The following is a 21,903-nucleotide window of genomic DNA, read 5'->3' on the forward strand; positions in this document are numbered from 1 at the left end:
TCAAAGTGGCTGTTTCTAAAACGCCTTTTATATATATATTGTGAAGAAGCTTTTTTTCTTTTCTTGTTTGCACAAAAGATGCTTAGAGACGAAGGAAAAAGAATATGAGTCAAACTTTTATAATTCTATTGTAAAATCAAGTAATGATGCTATTTAATTAAACATGTAACATGACACTTTCTAATATTAACATCGACACGACAAACGCAAACGTCTCAGTTTTATATCTCGTAGGAGTTTAATCCGTTATCTACATTATATCTTCTCCAATTTAACCTTATTTACTATCTTCTTCAAAACATGTCATCTAATTAGGTATAACTTAATCAGCACAATTTAACATCACTCCAATGCGCAATTTTCTTGCCAAAACTGAGTGGGACGAGTTTTTTTAGGCAAATCATGTGTTCGTGTAGGATGTCACTAATAAGCAACTAAACCAGCCAGGCTGCTTAATGAATGGCTCTTGGGATGCAGGTCATGCTTCGAGCGGAAGGAAATGAAGTTGGTTTTAAATTTTCGGGTGCCTTGTGGAAGACTCACTCGTTAGGGACCTCGAACCACATTGTTTTCGTATCCTAAAAAGGAGACACCACACGGTTCAGATTACACAAGCTCAGACAGTATGAGGCCATCAAGTTCGAATGGACGACTCGTCGGACGCTAAATCTGTTCAGAATAAATTGAACGATGGGAGCAGCCACCTAAAGTGATAAAGAGGTCCAAAATTTCGACTTAAATAAATGGTACCCAAAAGAAGCAAACGAAAACAACACAAGCAGAAAGAACACATTTGTAACAATACTGATTACTAATGATTTTCTGTTAAATTAGAGGGAAGACAACTCATTTTTACCCCATGACCATAGTACAATACAGACCGTATCGTTTTAAGTTCGAGGAGGATAGAGTTCCCATAGAGCCACTGTTGTGTCTTCTGAAGCAGATGCCATTAGCTTACAATCAGCTGAATAAGAAACGGCATTACACTGCAAAAAAAAAAATAAATCCGCATAATCAGGCCCTCGCTGGTGAGAAAAACGCCCAAGGCAGATAGAGTGGTGGTTTCAGAGAAACAAAACAGGTGACCAAACAGACCATGTACCAATCAAGTACTCGACAATATTTCTTCTTTTTGTAACATCAGAGCTCGAATTAGAGAAATAACTGCAAAATCCCGAAAATGAGAATCTTTATGTATCTAATTTCTTGTGTTACTAGGAACATCATACCGTTGCATGGTGATACTTCAATATCGCCAAAGCATTTCCTTTACGATAGTTATACACCCTCACTCTGGCATCAAGATGTAAAATGAATAAAGGGCAAAGAGAAAAGACGTAAGAATGCAGAATTGCTATGAATGAATTACAAGATATACTTCAAATCTCAAAATGAAAGTTCTGTTCCCAAACCTGTGGTCCCAGCCAGCGGTTGCAAAAATTTTACCATCAGGTCGAATGGAAGTGCTTGAAATTCCAGGTCGTTCCAAAATAATTTCTTTCTTGATCACACACGTACCCTGGGTTAGACAGCACAACATTAAGGCAAAAAAAGATGAAGTATGCTTGAATTTCAATTAGAGTAAACAAGCAACAGGCACAAAATCAGAGCATGTATATTTGACTTGGTTGCCTTCTGTAGCTAGTCAGCTACTTTCACAGCCAATTCTTCCTATATTTGAAATCTTTCAGCTTACACATTAACTGCAATTAAGTATGTATTAAAAACCTCACAATAATATGGTGAACAATACTCTCGTGTTTACATGAACATACATACCGCAGTTAAAGATTTTTTTATTTATGAAAAGGTAACATTTTCATTGATAAACACCTGGGAAACAACTCTAAGGTTCAGAGGGAGGAGCTGTAAAACATCTAGTCCTACAAACTTACAGACATGACTAAGTTACCATTGAAGGATCCAAACTATACAGCACAACTTTCTCATCTGCAGCTCCTGAGATACCACCATTGCATGACCCATCCACGCATAGACTTAGAACTGCAGATAAAGATGCATGAAGAACATGACTTATTTCAAAGGATAAAATAAGAAAGAGTAATAAAAATGCATGCGGTTCTTTGGATTCTAGGTCTCTCACCTGGTTCTGAATGAAACCTGACAGAGGTCATTGGAACCCCCGGATTTCTAATATCCCACCAAAGCATGGAACCATCCTCATAACTGTACCATGTAGAACAAAGAAACAAAATCAGAAAACACATATCAAAATGGCGAAAAAAATTTTGACCTCACATTTCAATTCCAGAAACCAAATGCAGAATAATCCTTCTTCAGTGATTATAACATGTATCAATATGGGTGCATGCTCACATTGTATAAACAACCTTTAAGACCTGTTATATACACATCTCGATTCAGTACCCCCTAAGTTAGAAGGGAAAGGATAACTCATGTATGATACACACATCTCATTCTCACATTGTGCATCAACAACTCACAAACCGGGTTATCAAATGCTTCTGACCGAATGAACTACATACACCCTGTAGAGCTTTAAGATTCCTACAAACAACTAGTCAAGAAACTCATGAAAAATGACTTCTGACCAACCCTTCATAAGCACATTGGTTTGAAAGAAGATGAGGAAAAAGCACATTGGTTTGAAAGAAGATGAGGAAAAAGCACATTGGTTTGAAAGAAGATAAGGAAAAACAAATTTGAGCGGTCTTCATAGAGTCTGACAACAGACACACAGAACAAACAAAAGAGATTCTACTACGAGTAGATGAAGATTATGAAGTCAAACATCATTAAAACCACAGACACACGGATGAGCTACATTTCCATCAAAATTTTGATGAGGTACTCGGCTTCATAAAACATAGAAAATGAGAAGTGAAAAGAATATACCCAACCAAGACATTTAGGAATCCCTGTGATTCAGATGGTGAGAATGCTTGAATAGCCATGCACATTCCTGCCAAGAACCAAAGGCTATATGTCAAAAGCAGATGAAATCAACACGAAAGGATGAACAGAAAAGTGATAGCCCAAAACCATCTGGTATAAACTGAAACACAATCAAACCCGAAAACTAGTAAGCAAAATGTTGAATGAATTAGAATGGGACCTCTCTCCTTGGAAGAAATACCCGGGGAACCACCAAAGCAGCTTTGAGGAAGCCGTGCAAACCTTTCTGTAGTATTAAGATCCCAAATCTCAACCTTTGCAAACCACATGAAGGTAGTGAGTAATCGGGGCTTCAAAAATGAAATCAAACTAGACATACTCAAGGTTAGATACAAACCTCAGAAGTCTGCTCCCCTGCTACAGTGACATATTTAGATAATTCATCTTGAGTATTTTCTGTTTTCAAAAACTGTCTATCAACATTCTTGTTTCTGAACTATCACAGAGCAATAAAGAGAAAACAAATTGAAAATACAGTACTAATAGATATATCTAAAGTCTAAGCCTTCATCTCCTGCGAGAACGTAGCTAAAGTGCACAGAAAACAATCCTGACCGGAATATCAGTTTCAAATTTAAATAAACCTTCAAAGGCGCTGGGATGCTCAGGCAGATTCCCTTCAACGTTGTCTCTACTGTCATCTAGAGTATCTTCATCAGTGGTCCCCCTAACCCTTCTGTCCTCTCCATCCTGACACTTAACCCCGTCCACTCGTGTAGAACAAGATTGAGGCCTCTTCACCAAGGAAAGTTTACAAAAGTGGTAAGAGTTTGTCTTGATTGTAACAGACGGAGTCCTACCAAGGCGATATCAAGGTTCAAAAGTAATGAGGCACATGCCATGATAAAAAATAACAAATGAAGCAGTGTACAATGGAAACCGAATAACTATAGGCTACAATTATGGGAATTAGCTAAGAACCTGGGCAGACCTCCACCTTCAATATCCCAACATTTAACCGTCCCATCCCTGCCCTGGCTACACCAACATTTTCAAATTCAATTCTACTACTAATACAGAAAGTGTGTGTGTGTGTGTGTGTGTAGCCAATAAACAAATAAAAGTAGAAAAAATGAAAAGAAAAACACCTGATAACTCTGTTGGCAGTACAAGAAACAGAAGCAATACCATGTGCTGCATTATGCACCCTGAAAAGTTGCAAATAAATTTTTACTTTTCATTCCAAAAAAAAAAAAGATATGAACTTTATAATCATAAAAATAAAATGGAAAATTGGTATTTAAATTACCCAGCTGATGATACAGTCCGATGCTGGATAGTATCCCAAATCCTCAGTTCGCCATCTGATGAACTAGAACAAAAAAAAGGCACCAAATTTTTAATTTTTGAGAAATGATAACAAAAGGGTAGGTTGCATAAGTGTACTGAATCGTACCCGGTGAACAGGAGTGGTTGGGAAGGATGAAAAGAGAGGTCCATGACGGAGGCGCGGTGGCCCCTCAGAACCGCCACTGGGTCCGGCGGCCGTCTCTGCTTGCTGCTCATCGGAACTGCTTTCCCAAGTCCGGCGCACGGTGGAGAAGCTGACTGCTGAGGAGTGAAAGCGATGACCATAAACATCAATTCATTTGAATTTTCAAACCAAATTAAACACCTTCATAAATTTGAAATTATCCCAATATATCAGCATACCTGTAAACTTGGGTTGGGCAGCGCCAGTCGTCCTCTGTTCAGTAGAAGGAAGAAGAGGAACGCACTAGTTCCAGAAGTTGGAATTCTATGAAGTATGAACGACAAATCATAGCTTGCCGTTTGTGGGCTTTTTTACTATTATTAGAAGATGGGCCGTCCCGTTCCCCATGAGATCCAACACCATATAATGTCCGGTTCCTCCAATTTTAATCGGTCCGGCTCATGCCCACCCCTAATTTTATAGATTACTTATAAAATTGAAATGAATGTATCCAAATTTTTACGGAGTTTTGAACTCCTTTAAAATTTTTATTGAATACCCATGAACCTTTACGGATTCATTTAAAATTTTGATTAAATACGACCCCTTATGTAACAATTAAGAAAATAAATAGTTTAGGGGCTACTCACGTAGTCGATTCTTTATTGGGTATTTAGATAGTTTTATAACCACTTTTCTTTTTTGGGTTAACAATTTTGTAATCACTTTCAAATTGACGTCATAGAATCTTTTCCCTTTCCAATTTAAGCAAGAGAATATAAATTCTTTTGTTTTAACAAAAAATTTAGGAGGAAATTAGCTACTCTCACTACCAGCGTCAAAACATATATAAATTCATTTTCACAATCAAAATTCTAACCCAATCTTTTAAATAGTATATGAATTCACCACAACACTTATATGAAAATATATCTTTTAGAAGGTAAGAAATTTGAGCATGCAAATTTTCACATTTCCACCCTTTATAGACATGAAATTACATGACTAATATCAATTAAAAAAAGTAGGAAAATTAATGAAAAGTGTTTGAAAACTTTGAGTTTTAACAATAATGACAAAACAAATGGTAAAGTGAATAGTACTAAGATTGACTTTTTAGTGTAAAAATATGGTTTTTTGTTAAAATGAACAGTACCGGAAACTTTTCGCTAAAGTTCATTTATTAAAAGTTTGGCACTATAAAAATGTATGTTAAGAAATACTTGAATTATGATGAAGTATTTTGTACTATTGAGGGAGCATCACATGTCAAAACATGAGAGTCAAACATGAGCGTTTAAAAGATTTTGAATCTCTTCACTTATGAATCAACAATTAATTTTGAGTTAGATGATATCGTTATGATATTATATTAAAGCTAAGTTATTCACGTAGCAGACCTAATGTTCTAATTAGAGTTAAGTTATTTATATGTTAATCTAATAACGATTTCATGTGCTCTCACGTTACCAAATACTCACAAATAGACCATTGACGTTAACGTTATTAAACTATCAAAGATACTTGTATAGTGTGTTTTTCCCTTCCAAAATGGCAATTAAATTACTAAATAATAATTGTTTAGAAAAGAATCATAATTAGGTGCTGCCATCCGTGGTTGTCTGCTCCCACACACACACTCATTTCTCGTACAAATCGTGTCGGGCCAAAAATTCCTCCCCAATACGTTCCCTTTTTTTATGTTCCTTTTCTTTTTATTTCCACGCTGTTTAATTTCTCCCGCGGCGCACTTTATACAGCAGACCTTCCCAATTTTCCTACGCGACGCTAACGTGCGCACTTCACTCCCTTCGACGAATCCATTAACGACGCCGCGGCAGAGCTCCGCCGCACGCAGGTCTGACCTCCGCCACCCCTCTATTTTCCTCTCATTAGGGCTTAGTAGCTGGATGAAAAACCCTAGGTAGATTTTATATTTTTTTAATTCTTTATTTTTTTTCTTCTGTATTTTTCAATGGTAGAATTTCTCGATTGAGGTCTTAGAGTAGAGGGAGGCCATTGGCAGGGGCGGAGAGGAGCTTACTCGTTGGCAGAAGCTTATCGAGGATTTGAATTTTGCAAGTTTTAGAATTGTGAATGTTTGTGATTGTCTGCGATTTGATGCGTGTTCGGATTTCTAGGTGTGGTTTCAATTTATGATGATTGTAGCTGAATTGCTCAAGGGCGGGGTGCATGTGAATCATGAACTTTAATTTTTTACCAATAGAGAAGTGGAAGGTGATGATTGGTTACCCTGATTTGGGCACTGAAGCTGGATTAGGGTTATGAAGGACTCCGTTTTCGTAAAAAGATATGGTTGACAAAATGGATGGGGAGGAGAAGAAGTCCGGCCTTCAGATACGATCGAAGTTTGTCAAGGCGAATATGGTTGATTCTGAGGATGATGAGCCAATTGGGTCACTTTTGAAGTTGAAGAGGCAGAGAAACCTTAAGAAGGTTAAGGGTGGCGGTGAAAGGGGCAAGATGGTTGACGATGAAGAAGAGAATTTGGGGGGCCTGGATGATACTTTGGCTAGTTTGAGGAAGAAGTTGAAGGGTCCCAAGAAAGATTATGGGACTGGAACTATGAGGGGAAGGAGTTTTGCTTTGGATGGTGTACAGTCTGTGGATCAGTCCTCTAATGAGCATGTGGACGACAGGGGTTTGGATGGAAAATCAGCGTCAAGGGTTTTAGAGAAAGATCCTGTTATGGGTGATGATGGATCTGATGTGACTATCAATATAGAGGTAGAAAACAAGCTTAATGGAAAGGGAAAGAGACCCAAGATTTCAGGGTCTCTGGGATTTGGGGAAGGTTCTAATTGCCTTTTGGATCATCATCCGGAAGATTCATTATCAGCATTTTCCCGGAAGTCACAATCTGGTTTGATTATGAATTCTCGTGCCTCTTCAATTCCCAAAGAGAAGAGTGGTTCTAAGGTTTTGGAGGATGGGTTGAACACCATGCCTTTGGCTGGTTCAAATCAATTGGATTCAGCCTCTGATCAGTGTAAGGAAGATGAAAGTCAAAGTTTTGATGACAGAGCCTCTAACCGTCACAGGGAAAATCAAGAGACATTCAATGATAAAAAGCATAAAAGGCCCTACAAAGTCGTTTCAGAAGATCGAGTTCCTCTCTACTCACATTCAGGATTTGATTCCAAATTGATTAAAAATGAAGCCATAGTGGATCCTTCTGGTTCAAATTTTCAAGAGGGACCATGCAGCTCAGATGAAGTTAATGATGGAGACAAAAAACATTTGACACAGCAAATGCAAACTTTTGAGGATGGATTGAAGAACTGCTCTATGGGAGGTAATTGTAATGGTCTAATTTCTTACACTAAGAATCTTGGCCTTGCTTCTGGTCCTTTGCGGGATGAAAATGATGTTCCAAATCATGATCATCTTATCACTAGTGAAGAGGCTGATGAAAATGAGAGTTTCCCAGAAGACACAGTATCTCTACCAGATGTTGAAAACAAAAACACTAAGCTATCAGCTGTCCAGCGTGTGGGGCGCATTGTTAGAAAGCGTAGGCATGGAGACATGGCTTATGAGGGGGATGCTGATTGGGAGGTATTGATAAATGATCAAAGTTTGAACAGTGACAATTTGAGAGTGAAGTTTGATTCCTCTTCAAGTATCGGTACAGAGTCTGAAAGTGGTGAGGCTGCAGCAGTGTCTGCTGGTCTTAAAGCTCATGCAGTTGGTCCTGTTGAGAAGATCAAATTCAAGGAGATCTTGAAGCGCAGAGGTGGGGTTCAGGACTATTTGGAATGCAGGTTAGTAGTTAATTCTGAAACCTGCATATAATAGGGGTTTCTTGTACGAATTGCAATCTTTCAGAAATTTGTACTTGATACTAATTATAGCTGTTACTTTATCCATTTTACTTGACAATTCTTACTAATTATTCAAATGTTTTGGTTTTCTGTCGCATCCTACTAATGCTAAGTTCTGTTTGGAGGGTCTTTTTAAATTTTGATGCTGCTTTACTTAAGTTGACATTAATAAAATTGATGGTATATTTATGTTTTTATTATTGGCATTTTGGTTTAGATTTTTTTTTCTCTTCTTTAAGTGGTTGTGTCTAAGTTTTGAGGTGTGGTCTTCTCTTCTTTTGAATGAAAATATTATATCAATTTTTCAATGTAGTTCAAATTTTTTTTCTTTTGGTTTAATTGTTTTGCCTGATAAGCTCTACCTAGTTTAGTTAATCACTGCTTGGTGCAATACAGGAATCAGATCCTTGCTCTGTGGAATAAAGATGTTAGTCGAATTTTGCCTCTCGCTGACTGTGGGGTAACATATACTGCTTGTGCGGATGAACCACCTCGTGCTTCCCTAATTAGGGATATTTATACATTCCTCGATCTCAGTGTAAGTCTATAGAGCCTTTTATGGATTTTTATATGTGCCAGTTCAATATTGATCAGTCTTCTTCTTCTTCTTTTCCTAGTGTCTTTTCATTCTTGCATTTCCTAGGGAAGGATTGCATTATTAGCTTGTCTCATCTTTTCAATGTATGAAAACTTGGACAGGGCTATATAAATATTGGAATTGCTCGTGAGAAGGATAAAGCAGAATCTGGTCCCAAGCATGACTATAAAATTCTGAGAGAAAAAAATTTTGAGGAAATTTTTGGGGTTTCAGTTGCTGATTCAGAGGATGGAGTTTCCTTTATCACAGGCCAGGTTAAGAGTTCTAGAACTAAAACTGATGCGAAGAGTGGTGTCATAATTAAAAGCGACAACTCGACTCATGAAGTCACAAAAGACAACGGGCTTGTAACCACAGCGGCGTTGGAATTGTCCAATACAAAAAACCATGCTGAGTGTGAGGCTGATCATCCGGAAAACACCAGTGTTGATGCAAGGTTACAAAGTAAATTGGACAATATGGATGTTTCAAGTAGTGATCCAATTAGTGAGACATTGGGTGATGGAGGCATCCCTCTTGAAACTCCAGAGTTAAAGAATGTATCACACAGTACTCAGTGTGCATCACAAGATCATGCAGTGAGGAATAATAATCCGCAATGCGGTCTGGAAGTGAAAAAGAAAATCATTGTCATAGGTGCTGGTCCTGCTGGATTAACTGCTGCACGCCACTTGCAACGTCAGGGCTTTTCAGTCACTATATTGGAAGCTAGGAGTAGGATAGGGGGCCGTGTTTATACAGACAGGTCATCTCTATCAGTTCCTGTGGATCTTGGTGCTAGCATTATAACTGGTGTTGAGGCTGATTGGGCGACTGAAAGACGACCAGACCCCTCCTCTTTGGTTTGTGCACAGCTGGGCCTTGAGTTGACTGTCTTAAACAGTGATTGCCCTCTTTATGACATTGCAACAGGTGAAAAGGTTCCTGCAGATCTGGATGAAGCATTGGAAGCAGAGTTCAACAGCCTTCTTGATGACATGGTATTGCTTGTTGCACAGGAGGGAGAACAGACAAGAATGTCTCTCGAGAAAGGTTTGGAACATGCCCTCAAGAGGCGTCGTATGGCAAAAACATCAACTAGTGTTGAAGAAAAAGAACTGCATGATTTAATGGATGGTTTCATTGATGCCAAAAAAAATATTGATAGAGCTAAGAAAAGTTGTCAAAAGCTAGAGCTTTTGAGCCCTCTTGAGAGGAGGGTCATGGATTGGCATTTTGCCAATTTGGAATATGGTTGTGCTGCTCCGCTGAAGGAGGTCTCTCTCCCCAACTGGAACCAGGATGATGTTTATGGTGGCTTTGGAGGAGCTCACTGCATGATTAAAGGGGGTTACAGCACTGTTGTCGAGTCTCTTGGAGAAGGACTTCACATTCACTTGAATCATGTAGTCACTGATATTTCATATGTCACCAAAGACGCTGGATTGAACACTAACCGGTGTAACAAAGTCAAGGTTTCCACATCTAATGGCAGCGATTTTTCAGGAGATGCGATTTTGATTACAGTGCCTCTTGGGTGCTTAAAAGCAGAAACCATCAAATTTTCCCCACCATTGCCCCACTGGAAACATTCTTCCATTCTGCGGCTTGGGTTTGGAGTTCTTAATAAAGTAGTTTTGGAATTTCCAGATGTCTTTTGGGATGATTCTGTGGATTACTTTGGAGCAACTGCTGAGGAAACAGAACTGAGGGGCCAGTGCTTTATGTTCTGGAATGTCAAGAAAACCGTCGGGGCTCCTGTTCTCATAGCCTTAGTGGTTGGTAAGGCAGCTATAGATGGGCAAAATATGAGCTCTTCTGAACATGTTAACCATGCGATAGTGGTTCTTCGTAAATTGTTTGGAGAGGCTTCAGTACCTGATCCTGTTGCATCAGTTGTGACAGATTGGGGTAAGGATCCTTTCAGCTACGGTGCCTACTCATATGTTGCTGTTGGAGCTTCGGGGGAAGATTATGATATACTAGGGAGACCTGTTGAGAACTGCCTATTTTTTGCTGGTGAAGCTACCTGCAAGGAGCATCCTGACACTGTTGGTGGTGCGATGATGAGTGGCCTCCGGGAGGCAGTGCGTATAATTGACATACTGACTACTGGAAATGATTATACAGCAGAAGCAGACGCCATTGCAGGTATTCAGAGACAATCAGATTCTGAAAGGGCTGAAGTTAGAGACATAACAAGGAGACTTGATGCAGTTGAACTTTCAGATGTCCTTTACATGAACAAGGAGGCCCTACTCCAGGACATGTTCTTTAATGCAAAGACTACCAAAGGAAGGTTGCATCTGGCCAAAGAGTTATTGAGTCTTCCTGTTGAAACCTTGAAGTCCTTTGCTGGCACCAAAGAAGGGCTGACTACTCTCAACTCGTGGATACTGGTAATTCTGCATCCATATTTATCATCATTCAATCAAATATGAATTCACAATATGTTGACTCACACATATTTTGTTGTTGATAGCATCCAATGTTTGCTTTCTTGGAGATTTTGTTTTTCTGAGGGTATAAATTTCCTTACTACAACAGGACTCGATGGGGAAGGCTGGGACTCAACTCTTGCGGCATTGTGTTCGGCTTCTTGTGCTTGTTTCAACGGACCTACTGGCTGTGCGCTTGTCTGGTATTTTCTCTTTATTTCTCGATCTTTATCTACTGGCATTCCTATGTGCATTAATGGGTATCATAATCATTAGAATGTATTTCTTCAAAATTAGTTAATCTCTTGTTTGTTGGTGCAGGCATTGGGAAAACTGTACGAGAAAAAGTTTGTGTACATACAAGCCGTGATATACGTGCCATAGCAAGTCAGCTGGTTAATGTGTGGCTTGAAGTTTTCCGCAAGGAAAAAGCTTCCAATGGTGCGTTGAAGTTGTCAAGGCAAGCAACTGCTGCAGATGCATTGAGGAGAAAACCAATTAAAGATCCATCTTCTGGTAAGCCGCCTCTACACACATTTCATGGTGATTTAGAGCACAAAGGAAGCTTACAGGATTCAGCATCGACCGCAAGCCATTTGCCTTTGAATGCAAATGGTAAGAAAGTGAATGGCAAACCCATTAAGGGTGAAACAGCAAATTCCTCAAAATCAGAGATTAATTCATCAAGGTTTCGAGGTTCAACTGGTAGACCACATTCTGAGCTAAAGGAGAATGACGTTGCTGTGACAGAAGCAGAACAAGCTGCCATTGCTGCTGCTGAAGCAGCCCGTGCAGCAGCACTTGCAGCTGCCGAGGTTTATTTCCCTTGACTCTACTCAATTTAGTGTGATATAGTACTGCCTATCCCCTTCCTATTTGTGCCCTTTTGTTCTACAGGAATTTAGTTATCGTTGTTCATTGTAGGCATATGCATCTTCAGAAGCCAAGAGTGGTACTCTGCTTCAGCTTCCCAAGATTCCCTCATTTCATAAGTTTGCTCGACGGGAGCAGTACCCTCAAATGGATGAGTATGATTTTAGGAGGAAGTGGTCAGGTGGTGATTTGGGTAGACAAGATTGTATATCAGAAATAGACTCAAGAAACTGCAAAGTTAGGGACTGGTCTGTTGATTTCTCTGCCACTTGCGTCAATATTGATAGTTCAAGAATGTCAGTCGATAACCTCTCCCAGCGGAGCAATCCAAATGAGACTGGTAGTCAAACAAATATCCGAGAGCACTCAGGAGAGAGTGCTGCTGTCGACAGCAGTATTTATACAAGAGCATGGGTCGATACAGCTGGTAGTGCCGGGATAAAGGATTATCATGCCATTGAGATGTGGCAATCTCAAGCAGCTGCAGTAGACCCTGATTTCTTCCATCCAGAACCGTATATACATGATGAGGAAGGTTCAAATACAACTTCAAGAAAACACAGCTGGAAGCATGAAGGACATGTAAATGAGGGCTCTGTTTCCCAAGTTACCGTGAACAAGGAGTCGTTAAAAAATCATCATCGAGGAGCAGATAATATTAAGCAGGCTGTTGTCGATTATGTGGCATCATTGCTTATGCCCCTTTATAAAGCTAAAAAGATAGATAGAGAGGGATACAAGTCAATCATGAAGAAAAGTGCTACCAAAGTTAGTCATTTTTCATTTTTCCTTCCTGCCATACTAAACAGAAAATATACCATGGTTTCCAGTCAAATTTTGTTGCAATTTTGTTGAACTCAGTTTTGCAACTATTCTTATTGTTTTTATTTACAGTCTTAAATTTTTGGGGAATTCAATTTTCAGGTCATGGAGCTCGCCACAGACTCAGAAAAAGCCATGGCTGTTTATGAGTTTCTTGATTTCAAGCGCAGGAACAAGGTATTCTTCCATTATTTTGTTATAACAAGTCATATTTGTCTTTCCATGCTTACTTTAATGAGTTTTTTTTTTTTAAGTCATTAAAGTGATTTCCTGGCTGATTTTTGAAATATTTTCCAACGGCTTTCTTCACCTGAATGAGCAAAGAGAATACAAAATTGTTGGCAACTTGAAATTTTTGTACATGCTATCCTGAAAGTTTTTTTTACTGTACATCAATTTGAGCCAGGAAATGAACAGAAGTTTTTTCATTAAGAAATATAATATATGATGCAGTGACATTAGTTTCTTCTTACCAAGTTCCTTTTCAATGATTTAAAAACTGCAGATCCGTGCTTTTGTGGATAAATTGATTGAGAGGCACATGGCAGCAAAACCCACAGTGAAATCTTGATGGTCCCTTGGGTTAATGGACCTGTGTTTGTGCATGACTTCTGTACAGTACATGCGTAAGTCTGTTGTTCCCGGATGAATTTACAGCATAAGCTGGAAGTGGTGGCGCACAGATAGAATCAAATTAGATCTTAATGAAACTGCCAACAAGCACTTTTGTGATTTGGAAGGAGCAATGGAAGAAAGGCATGGGGTTTGTTGCCTGTCAATCCGGGCATCATGGAATGCAATTATCGTTGGTCAATGCAATTATCGTTGGTCAGTGCAACGGGGACAAACCATTTTGGATACAAATCTAAGTTAACGAATTTGCTCAAAGCAGGTTGCTGTGTCCATTTCAGTTACGTGCATCAACTTGGTATGGAGATGATAGTAGATTGCATTTAGAAGTTGGCTTGTCGTCCATCAAGGATGTATTTCTAGGGCTGAAAAATTAAGACCCTATTTTTCATTCAGGGATCCTCAACGAGGACAAACTAATTCCTGACTTTTTTTTCTTTTATCATTTTTCCAATGTGTACAGAGTAGGATTGTGTTAGCTCAACAAGAATACAGAACATTTTTCCATGCTGGCCAAAGTACTTTAATATGTTATGGTTACGCTTTTGGTTTTACAGAATCACTAACTTCACATTTGCTCACAATTAAATTGAATGAAGGAGTTGCATATTTCTCTATTAGAAGACTCCGAGGGATGAAATATCTGCTTTCTGAACTTTTTTCCTCTCTGATTATTTGCCTTGGGTCGGGAGGCTTTTCTATTCATGTATGATGTATGCGCTAATAGTTTCAACTTCTTGTTCCAGCTTCCAAAATAGTTATCATTTGAAATCCAGAAAATAACCGCAGGTATAATTTGTTATAGATGTTCTGTTATATATCTAAAACTATGCATACAGAAGCTGTATGCAGTTTTAGTTTCGATTATGGTTGGACTGCATGATGAAATGCCAGGTTTTATCTGTCATATTGAAAAGCATTTTCACTCATTCTATTGTTTTTTTAGTCTCTGATTACGCCTCTGTTTGATTCTTGCTAGGCCGGGATAGATGTTTTTGGCTGTTCAGAAGAAGCAAGAGGTATGCGCTCTAGCCTCTGTATCCCCACATTTGTTGATGCTAATATATTTTGAAGATTTCTTTGATCAACCCTTGCCTGATTTTTGTTCAATATGCCGAACTGTTGGCAGATGCCATGGATTGGAGATGAAATAGTCTAATAGATGTGTTTGTTTAACATGTTATGTGTTTTTTTGCCCGACATTTGTATTTACTTCCTCTCAGTTGGGATTCCTATTATCTTACATGGCGGTGCTGGAAGTATGCCTCCATACGTTGTGTTTCACGCTTTGTTGCTTTGAAAATTGACATGAGCTTTTTTCTTGCTTGACATCAACCCAATTTTTCTTGAAAGTTAGTAATGGTATCTATTCCATTTGAGCGATTAGTGTTACCCGAGTAATGGAGATATAATATATAAGTATTCTCTTTCCCTTTCATTTCGGGTGAGGTTCAAATGATACCGAGCATTTGAAATTTGTCGTTTCATATGCAGTGTCCGTGTTCAATGATTTCGAGATGAATTATGTGTTACCGTCTGTAATAAAGCCCTTTCTTGCTCCTCCAGAGTCTAGATTGATTCGTGGGTTGGGTTGTCTTCTGCGACAACCCTCTCATGGGCGGTGGGACCCGCATGCATTTACCCATCTTGGTGTTGGTCCCACCTCCCGCTATAGTGCATCATGTAAGTTGTGCTAGAATGGAGTCGTCTTCCAATAGCATTGTAATTAGCAATAGATGAATAGTCTTGTAAAAGTCCCATGGATTTGAAAGGGCCAATGATTTCTGCGCACTTTTTTTCATCTCTGCACGCATGCCCTTTTGTTTTTTATTCCCCTAAGAGATTCAAGGGTCATAATTAAAAGAGAGGGTTCACAAAAGCAAAAGACGAAAAACGGTGTGCATAAATTATTTTTCATTTAACGAAGTTCAGTTTTCATGGGAGGGGGGAGCAATTAGTAGGAATGATCATCTTTTTACATTTGGTTGTATAAATAATTATTTTTTAACATCGACAACATAACCACTTTTGGGAAATTAGCAAAAATGATTATTTATGCAATCAAGTATCAAAATTAAATCATTTTTAATTGGTTTTTTTTTTTAAAAGGCGATATTTTAATTAAAACTAGTCTAATTTGTGGGAATAACAAAACCGGGTTAAGGATTTCGAATCCTGCAAAACCGTGTCCGTGTTTCCATTCGATGGGCTGGGTTGGCCCCAACTAACCATTCCCAGATTGGGCCTCAAGCTAACATAAGGCCCAAATTACAGAGTCTTACTTTCTGAGGCTGAGATCGAAACACGCATAAACGCTTAAAGGGGTTTTGGCGGAGAGGAGAGGAGAGGAGAAAACAAATCCATCAAAAGCCAGATCCGATCAAAGAATATCTGTCCATAAATCGAGGAGAATGTCTTCTTCAACCTTCAGTGGCGATGAAACGGCACCGTTCTTCGGGTTCCTCGGCGCCGCCGCGGCCCTCGTCTTCTCCTGTATGTTCCCATTCGGCCCAGATCTAAGCACCTAGGGTTTGGTCCCGGCGGATATAGGGGTTTTGATCCCATTTTGTGTGTTTTGCAGGTATGGGAGCTGCATATGGGACGGCGAAGAGCGGAGTAGGAGTGGCGTCGATGGGAGTGATGAGGCCGGAGCTGGTGATGAAGTCGATCGTGCCGGTAGTTATGGCGGGAGTGTTGGGTATTTACGGGCTCATTATCGCCGTCATCATCAGTACCGGTATCAACCCCAAGGCTAAGTCCTATTACCTTTTCGATGGCTATGCTCATCTTTCCTCTGGTCTAGCTTGCGGCCTTGCCGGTCTATCTGCCGGTATGGCTATTGGCATTGTCGGTGATGCCGGTGTTAGGTAACATCTCTCGTTCTATCTCGGCAATTCCGGATTCTATCTCGATTTTGCATTGCTTCAATCTGGTTTAGGATGTTTGTACTCATTGTGCTATTTTAATCTGTCACTGCTTGTATAAATTGCAATACAACATCGATTTGATTGTTTAAGAACCGGGTTTTCTGTGGCGTGCCGGGCTTGTATTTACTGGTTCTTAGTAATAGCAGTTTGCTCTGTCATATGCCTGGTGTTATATTATCGAATTTGTGACATATAAGTGCTGACTTTCCAACGGTTGAAGGCCATCAAATGAATATCGCAACTGAAAACCAGTTAGAGATCTTGAAGTGTGTTTATATAGAAGCTATGGTTGTCAGTCAGTTTTCCTGAGCATTCATGAATTGTCTTTACGGCCGTGTTACTCGTATTTGGTATCTTGTTGCGTTTCGATTGAGAGTTTCCTCCTCTAATGTCATTTTGGAATTATGCAGAGCCAATGCACAACAGCCAAAGCTTTTCGTTGGGATGATCCTCATTCTCATTTTTGCTGAAGCACTGGCACTGTACGGTCTGATTGTTGGTATCATTCTCTCTTCCCGATCGGGTCAGTCAAGAGCTGACTAGAAGGTGTGCTTGGTGGCGTTTTCAGTTGCTGCTATTTATCAAGAACTACTTTACTGTTTTGGTTAGAAGTTATAGTTTTGTTTCGAAGGTGCGATGCAGCAGATTCATGTATGATGTGATTGATGTTGTGTTCTACCAGGTGGATTGTGGTAGTATTTATGTGCCAAAGGTGTTAGAAATAGAATTAGCTATTAGTTTTACTTCCGAATAAGTTTGCGTTGTGTTTCACGATCCCATATGCTGTATTGAGAAATCGAATTAAACATTTATTTGTTCAAGTTTATATAGCCTGTATCATTGTGTTTGGTGCATTCGTTCTTATTTTGCTTCTGGATTTGTTAGTAGTTATGTGTTGCGATACCGATTTATTGGCATGGTCCGTCGAGTATTTGTAGTTTGGTTTATGAAGGTGAAATCATTTGAGAAATCCAATGCAGAGGTGAACGCATTGTTGGGTTTCTATCTGATCAAATGAACCCCAGTGTGAACATGGTAGAGTGAGTTTGGAGCTCTGTGTTCGGGTAGACCCAAGGGCTCATAGAGACCATTGAATTGAATAATTCACCATGCTCACGGCTTTAGTGATGATATAAACTTACCCTTTGTAATACCCGCGGAAAGAATTATAATGGGTAAGTTTCTTTCATGTCTAATTTCTTGGATTAATTTTTAGGTCATCTTCAACTAATCCAGCCAAAGGATCATAGGGCTAAAAATAGCTAAGAATGACATGAAAACCATATCCATCCAAGGGCTAGTGGGCTGGTCCTTTCCAACCAGCCCGCCCTCAAGCCCAGCCCTCCAACGCTAGAATGTCAAGCTTGACATTTTGCCAGCCCTCCAGCTCAACCTATTTGAATGCCAACGGCTACTTGGAGTCAGCATGACACTAGCTAGCAACGGCTAGCTAACGTCAGGTTATTGTTGAAATTTTTTTCTTATAAATGCCTACAACATTGAAAGCTGAAAATAAGAAGTGTCACGGAGATAAGAATCCTATCTAAAATTTGCACAACCAATTGCATCTCGACATGTGTTACTTAAAATTCTATCCGAAAAATTATTAAGATTACATAAAAATAAAAAATTTAGAGAGTTACGTATTTTGATGTTCTTTAATTTATTTTATTCAATAGTCAAAAATTGATAAAGGTGTTTGCGAGGTTAAAATAGATGTTTGGCATAGCACCACCAAACAATAAATTGTGTGTGAACTCGGAGGCTTTCGTTCCTGTTTCATGTGGGCCTCACAAGGCTAAAATTTACGTCATCGCCAACGTCTTTACTCGAATCACCGTCAATGCTGACGACTGATCCAGAATTTAACACGTGTCCCTAGTATCAGCTTCGAAGAAACGAAGCTCTTCTGTCTCCTTCCTTCGGAGCCTAAAAAGCGCGAAACATTGGCTAAGAGTCGGCGTATATATAAACTGTCCGTTATTAGTCGCAGCCAAAAATCAAAGTTTCCATTGTTTTGAAAGCGTATGAACCTGCGTAGAATTTCGTCGAGAATGGCCGGCGAAATTAGCAGGTCCGCCGAGCAACGAACCTCCCCTGCCGCCGTTGCTGCAGCCTACGAATCCGATGCTGTTGCTGCTGCGGTTAATCCCAAGTCCAAATCGTTTTGGCCCTCTGTCCTCCGTTGGATCCCTACTTCCACCGATAAGATCATCGCCGCCGAGAAGCGCCTGCTCTCTCTTGTCAAGTAATCCACCTCTCTCTCACTCTCTCTTCAATTCGGTTGATTGCAGAGTTGTGTTAATTTGTTGAGCAAATACTGAAACGGAAACTAGCGAATTTGTTAGTTTGTGCCGTCATGAAGTTCTAATTTTTAGGATTTTTCTGAATTACAATTGTAATAAGAACCTTAATTTGGAGCTGAAGTTGGCTAATTTCTCAAATTTCTTATCAACTTTGTGTGTTCAAACCCCAACTCTTAAATTTCTTCAATTTACTGAACGGTTGAAAAGGTTGAATTCTGACAAATAATTGGAATTGCTTGAATTTCGCAGGACTCCTTATGTTCAAGAACTGGTGAATATAGGATCTGGACCACCGGGCTCTAAAGTCAGGTGGTTTCGATCCGAAAGCAATGAAGAAAGGCAAATCAACACGGTTTCATTTGACAGCAAAGAGAATTCTCCTACTATTGTTATGATTCACGGATACGGTGCTTCTCAAGGTTTCTTCTTTAGAAATTTCGATGCCCTTGCCAGTCGGTTCAGGGTCCTTGCCATTGATCAACTAGGGTGAGCAGATTCTTAACGTTGATTGTTGAATTTATTCTCTGTTTGCTTAGTTTTTTTAACCCCTCTTGGAAGTTATTGACTTTTACATGCTTTAAGTTATTCCTTGGTGTGCAACTCACCTTAACTACTTTGTGAAGATAATAAGATATCCTTTTGTTTTCAGTTGTAATGTTAAAACTTGTACATGTACACCGCAGCGATGAACGAACATAATTTTACAATTCTAAGTAGTCTAACTGATGCTTAAGTATTTGTGTTTTTGTACCAGATGCTTAGTCTTGGTTCTCTTAAGGAAATTAAACTCTTTTCTTTTCTATTTTTGGTGTCTGCTGCTCCGGAAACATTTCTTAAATAATTACTACAGGCTTTGTTGGGATACAAATTCTTCTAGCTCTGAGTCCACAGGCTTTTATTTTGGTGTTCTCCATTGTAGTTCTACTGTGCACTTGGTTTCTTTTCCTTCTGATGTCGAAAACTTTTTAAAGACACACAACTTCCCTTTCATGTTTGATGCCAAACAGTTTTAACCTTTTGTAGTTCCATGTTAGATGGTGCTTTTTGGGGTGTATTTCTGTGATATATTTTGTTCTCAAATCCTTGGTTTAATGTTATTTACAGTTGGGGCGGATCAAGCAGGCCTGATTTTACATGTAAAAGCACTGAAGGTATGGCGTTATATTTTGATCTTTGTGCCGCAAGTTATAACTCACTTTGACGGTGGTCAAGAGTTTTTTTCACTATTAATCTTTAAGATGGACAGTATAACTTTTCCAGAGTAATTAACTAGCAACTGGTAATGCAGAAACTGAGGCATGGTTCATCGATTCCTTTGAGGAATGGCGAAAAGCCAAAAACCTCAGCAACTTTATATTACTTGGGCATTCAGTTGGTGGGTATGTTGCATCAAAGTACGCTCTGAAGGTATTTGCTATCCCATATATTTAGTTGAATCTAGGGATAATGGTGGTAGGTCTGGTATTCATGGTCGTAATTTTTTTTTATATGATAGCATCCAGAGCACGTTAAGCATTTGATTTTAGTGGGGCCTGTCGGGTTTTCATTGGAGTCGGATGCATCGTATGAGAGGATTAACCAATTCAAAGCAACATGGAAAGGAGCAATTTTCAACTATTTGTGGGAGTCTAATTTTACTCCACAGAAGTTAGTCAGGTAGATACATATTTTCCGTCCTCATACAAATGTCAATACGATTTGCAAAATCATATCATGCATGGTACATAGTATCCATTTCAATCATTTTTGTAGGTTTCTGATATGGTAGTTGCACACTTTACAGATGCAGGTTGCAACATGTTCTATGAACCTCTAATACTAATTCTTTGGAAATATTATTCTTTTGCATTTATTTGAAACAACTTGAGCTTCCCACCTCCGCTCATACTAATTTCCCATGCTTCCTCTCCTCTCTCACCCTTCTCCTGAGAGGAATAGACAGAGGAAGCACGGAGGCATGCACATGTTTATGTTTGTTTTTTTAAATTATGTTGTCAAGTTGTGTGGTTCTTTTGTTCAAATTGTCAGTTTGGACACGAAGTACTTTTTCTCATTCATACCGTGCGCATTTTGAGCCATTGGTGCACTTTGAAATCCATTTCTTCCAAAGATTAGTGGTGGATTAGAGATGAAAGAGAGAACGAGGTGGTTCATGTTGTGCTTGCCTTAGATCTTATGTTTGTGTATGTTTACCTTATTTTTGCAGAGGACTGGGGCCTTTGGGTCCAAATCTCGTTCGGAGATACACTACTGCCAGATTTGGTTCTTATTCAACAGGGACCGCACTAACTGAAGAGGAATCCCGACTTCTAACAGGTAATTTAAGGTCAATTTATTTGTGCACAGAACACACATATCCAACTTTTAAGATCTTGATGGTTGCTTTTTTCAATTGCAGATTATGTGTACCATACTTTAGCAGCCAAAGCTAGTGGGGAGCTGTGCTTAAAGTACATATTATCTTTCGGAGCATTTGCTAGGAGTCCCCTTATACAGAGGTCTGATGATACTAATCTCTTTACTGAACATCAAAGAATAGTTGGAAGTCTGTTGTAATAAAGTTGCTTTGAGCGAATCATTTACGCGTGTCCTTTTCTTTTATGTACAGTGCATCGGAGTGGAAAGTGCCGACTACTTTTATTTACGGATATCAAGACTGGATGAACTACCAAGGGGCTCAAGAAGCTGGCAAAAAAATGAAGGTCCCATGTGAGATCATTAGGATTCCGGATGTATGTTTCTCTCTGCCTTCTATTTATCCACAAAGTTCTTGTCATTAATTCATTTTTTTGATCTCGATGAATAAGGTTTTCCTGATAAAAAATTGCAGGCTGGGCACTTTGTATTCATAGACCAACCCGAACGATTCCATTCAGCTGTTTTTTACGCTTGCCGGAGATTTCTTTCGCAGGACCCTGAGGTTGAATCCTTTCCCCAAGGTTTGACATCTGCCTGAAAAGTGTACTTAGTCGTCGTTTCCTTTTATTTCTGTACAAATTAGACAGTCCAACTAGTAGTCTCTGTATCTTTGATACTCTTTGTATGCATAAATTCCTACCTCTTAGTGTAAGATCCGTACATTAATAAAGGAAATTGAGGGAAGATTCACTTTTACCATCATTTTTTTAAAG

The 21,903-nt window shown here is 39.2% G+C and overlaps 4 protein-coding genes across 7 annotated transcripts; 3 read left to right on the plus strand and 1 right to left on the minus strand.

The window, feature by feature from the left end:
- Nucleotides 1-785: 785 nt before the first annotated feature.
- On the minus strand, nucleotides 786-4,721 carry LOC103450414 (protein DECREASED SIZE EXCLUSION LIMIT 1-like). Of its 3 annotated transcripts, none has more exons than XM_017336039.3 (14): nucleotides 4,594-4,721; nucleotides 4,337-4,491; nucleotides 4,190-4,252; nucleotides 4,029-4,088; nucleotides 3,862-3,909; nucleotides 3,525-3,736; nucleotides 3,278-3,336; nucleotides 3,101-3,194; nucleotides 2,881-2,947; nucleotides 2,108-2,190; nucleotides 1,916-2,007; nucleotides 1,416-1,522; nucleotides 1,233-1,296; nucleotides 786-989 (listed from the first exon to the last, which is right to left on the minus strand). In XM_017336039.3, exons 2-14 carry the CDS (start codon nucleotides 4,444-4,446, stop codon nucleotides 891-893), a joined length of 1,158 nt encoding a protein of 385 aa, XP_017191528.1. In that variant the 5' UTR covers nucleotides 4,447-4,491; nucleotides 4,594-4,721; the 3' UTR covers nucleotides 786-890. The 3 variants fall into 3 exon arrangements, with proteins under 3 accessions (XP_017191528.1, XP_008387977.1, XP_008387976.1); XM_008389755.4 differs by having other exon boundaries at nucleotides 3,862-3,918; nucleotides 4,337-4,488; nucleotides 4,594-4,710; XM_008389754.4 differs by having other exon boundaries at nucleotides 3,862-3,918; nucleotides 4,594-4,706.
- Nucleotides 4,722-5,980: 1,259 nt separating this feature from the next.
- Nucleotides 5,981-14,046, plus strand: LOC103450412 (lysine-specific histone demethylase 1 homolog 3-like). Of its 2 annotated transcripts, none has more exons than XM_008389753.4 (9): nucleotides 5,981-6,212; nucleotides 6,337-8,139; nucleotides 8,596-8,737; nucleotides 8,899-11,175; nucleotides 11,324-11,417; nucleotides 11,536-12,029; nucleotides 12,139-12,855; nucleotides 13,012-13,086; nucleotides 13,415-14,046. In XM_008389753.4, exons 2-9 carry the CDS (start codon nucleotides 6,668-6,670, stop codon nucleotides 13,478-13,480), a joined length of 5,337 nt encoding a protein of 1,778 aa, XP_008387975.3. In that variant the 5' UTR covers nucleotides 5,981-6,212; nucleotides 6,337-6,667; the 3' UTR covers nucleotides 13,481-14,046. The 2 variants fall into 2 exon arrangements, with proteins under 2 accessions (XP_008387975.3, XP_070669479.1); XM_070813378.1 differs by having other exon boundaries at nucleotides 6,037-6,212; nucleotides 6,496-8,139.
- Nucleotides 14,047-14,423: 377 nt separating this feature from the next.
- LOC103450411 (V-type proton ATPase 16 kDa proteolipid subunit) lies at nucleotides 14,424-17,320 on the plus strand. Its single transcript, XM_008389752.4, has 4 exons — nucleotides 14,424-14,558; nucleotides 15,814-16,032; nucleotides 16,121-16,406; nucleotides 16,877-17,320. The coding sequence occupies exons 2-4, from the start codon at nucleotides 15,951-15,953 to the stop codon at nucleotides 17,007-17,009; spliced, it is 501 nt and encodes a 166-aa protein (XP_008387974.1). The 5' UTR covers nucleotides 14,424-14,558; nucleotides 15,814-15,950; the 3' UTR covers nucleotides 17,010-17,320.
- Nucleotides 17,321-18,226: 906 nt separating this feature from the next.
- LOC103450410 (1-acylglycerol-3-phosphate O-acyltransferase) lies at nucleotides 18,227-21,886 on the plus strand. The gene is made up of 9 exons (XM_008389751.4): nucleotides 18,227-18,714; nucleotides 19,022-19,258; nucleotides 19,877-19,923; nucleotides 20,061-20,179; nucleotides 20,268-20,428; nucleotides 20,979-21,088; nucleotides 21,171-21,270; nucleotides 21,381-21,504; nucleotides 21,603-21,886. The coding sequence occupies exons 1-9, from the start codon at nucleotides 18,494-18,496 to the stop codon at nucleotides 21,726-21,728; spliced, it is 1,245 nt and encodes a 414-aa protein (XP_008387973.2). The 5' UTR covers nucleotides 18,227-18,493; the 3' UTR covers nucleotides 21,729-21,886.
- The last annotated feature ends 17 nt before the right edge of the window (nucleotides 21,887-21,903 follow it).

Source organism: Malus domestica, chromosome 15 (assembly GCF_042453785.1).
Source record: "Malus domestica chromosome 15, GDT2T_hap1".
NCBI classification, from domain to species: domain Eukaryota; kingdom Viridiplantae; phylum Streptophyta; class Magnoliopsida; order Rosales; family Rosaceae; genus Malus; species Malus domestica.

What these genes read in the sequence shown, in the direction of transcription:
- LOC103450411 (XM_008389752.4), top strand. Translation starts at nt 15,951, where the DNA reads ATGTCTTCTTCAACCTTCAGTGGCGATGAAACGGCACCGTTCTTCGGG. An exon ending in CGCGGCCCTCGTCTTCTCCT is followed by an intron (nt 16,033 to 16,120) that starts GTATGTTCCCAT and finishes TGTGTTTTGCAG; the next exon opens with GTATGGGAGCTGCATATGGG. An exon ending in GTCGGTGATGCCGGTGTTAG is followed by an intron (nt 16,407 to 16,876) that starts GTAACATCTCTC and finishes GGAATTATGCAG; the next exon opens with AGCCAATGCACAACAGCCAA.
- LOC103450412 (XM_008389753.4), top strand. Translation starts at nt 6,668, where the DNA reads ATGGTTGACAAAATGGATGGGGAGGAGAAGAAGTCCGGCCTTCAGATA. An exon ending in CAGCACTTGCAGCTGCCGAG is followed by an intron (nt 12,030 to 12,138) that starts GTTTATTTCCCT and finishes TGTTCATTGTAG; the next exon opens with GCATATGCATCTTCAGAAGC. An exon ending in ATTTCAAGCGCAGGAACAAG is followed by an intron (nt 13,087 to 13,414) that starts GTATTCTTCCAT and finishes TAAAAACTGCAG; the next exon opens with ATCCGTGCTTTTGTGGATAA.
- LOC103450414 (XM_008389755.4), bottom strand. Translation starts at nt 4,446, where the DNA reads ATGAGCAGCAAGCAGAGACGGCCGCCGGACCCAGTGGCGGTTCTGAGG. An exon ending in ACCGCTGGCTGGGACCACAG is followed by an intron (nt 1,297 to 1,415) that starts GTTTGGGAACAG and finishes TCTTGATGCCAG; the next exon opens with AGTGAGGGTGTATAACTATC. An exon ending in TGAAGTATCACCATGCAACG is followed by an intron (nt 990 to 1,232) that starts GTATGATGTTCC and finishes TTTTTTTTGCAG; the next exon opens with TGTAATGCCGTTTCTTATTC.
- LOC103450410 (XM_008389751.4), top strand. Translation starts at nt 18,494, where the DNA reads ATGAACCTGCGTAGAATTTCGTCGAGAATGGCCGGCGAAATTAGCAGG. An exon ending in CGCCTGCTCTCTCTTGTCAA is followed by an intron (nt 18,715 to 19,021) that starts GTAATCCACCTC and finishes TGAATTTCGCAG; the next exon opens with GACTCCTTATGTTCAAGAAC. An exon ending in TACATGTAAAAGCACTGAAG is followed by an intron (nt 19,924 to 20,060) that starts GTATGGCGTTAT and finishes CTGGTAATGCAG; the next exon opens with AAACTGAGGCATGGTTCATC.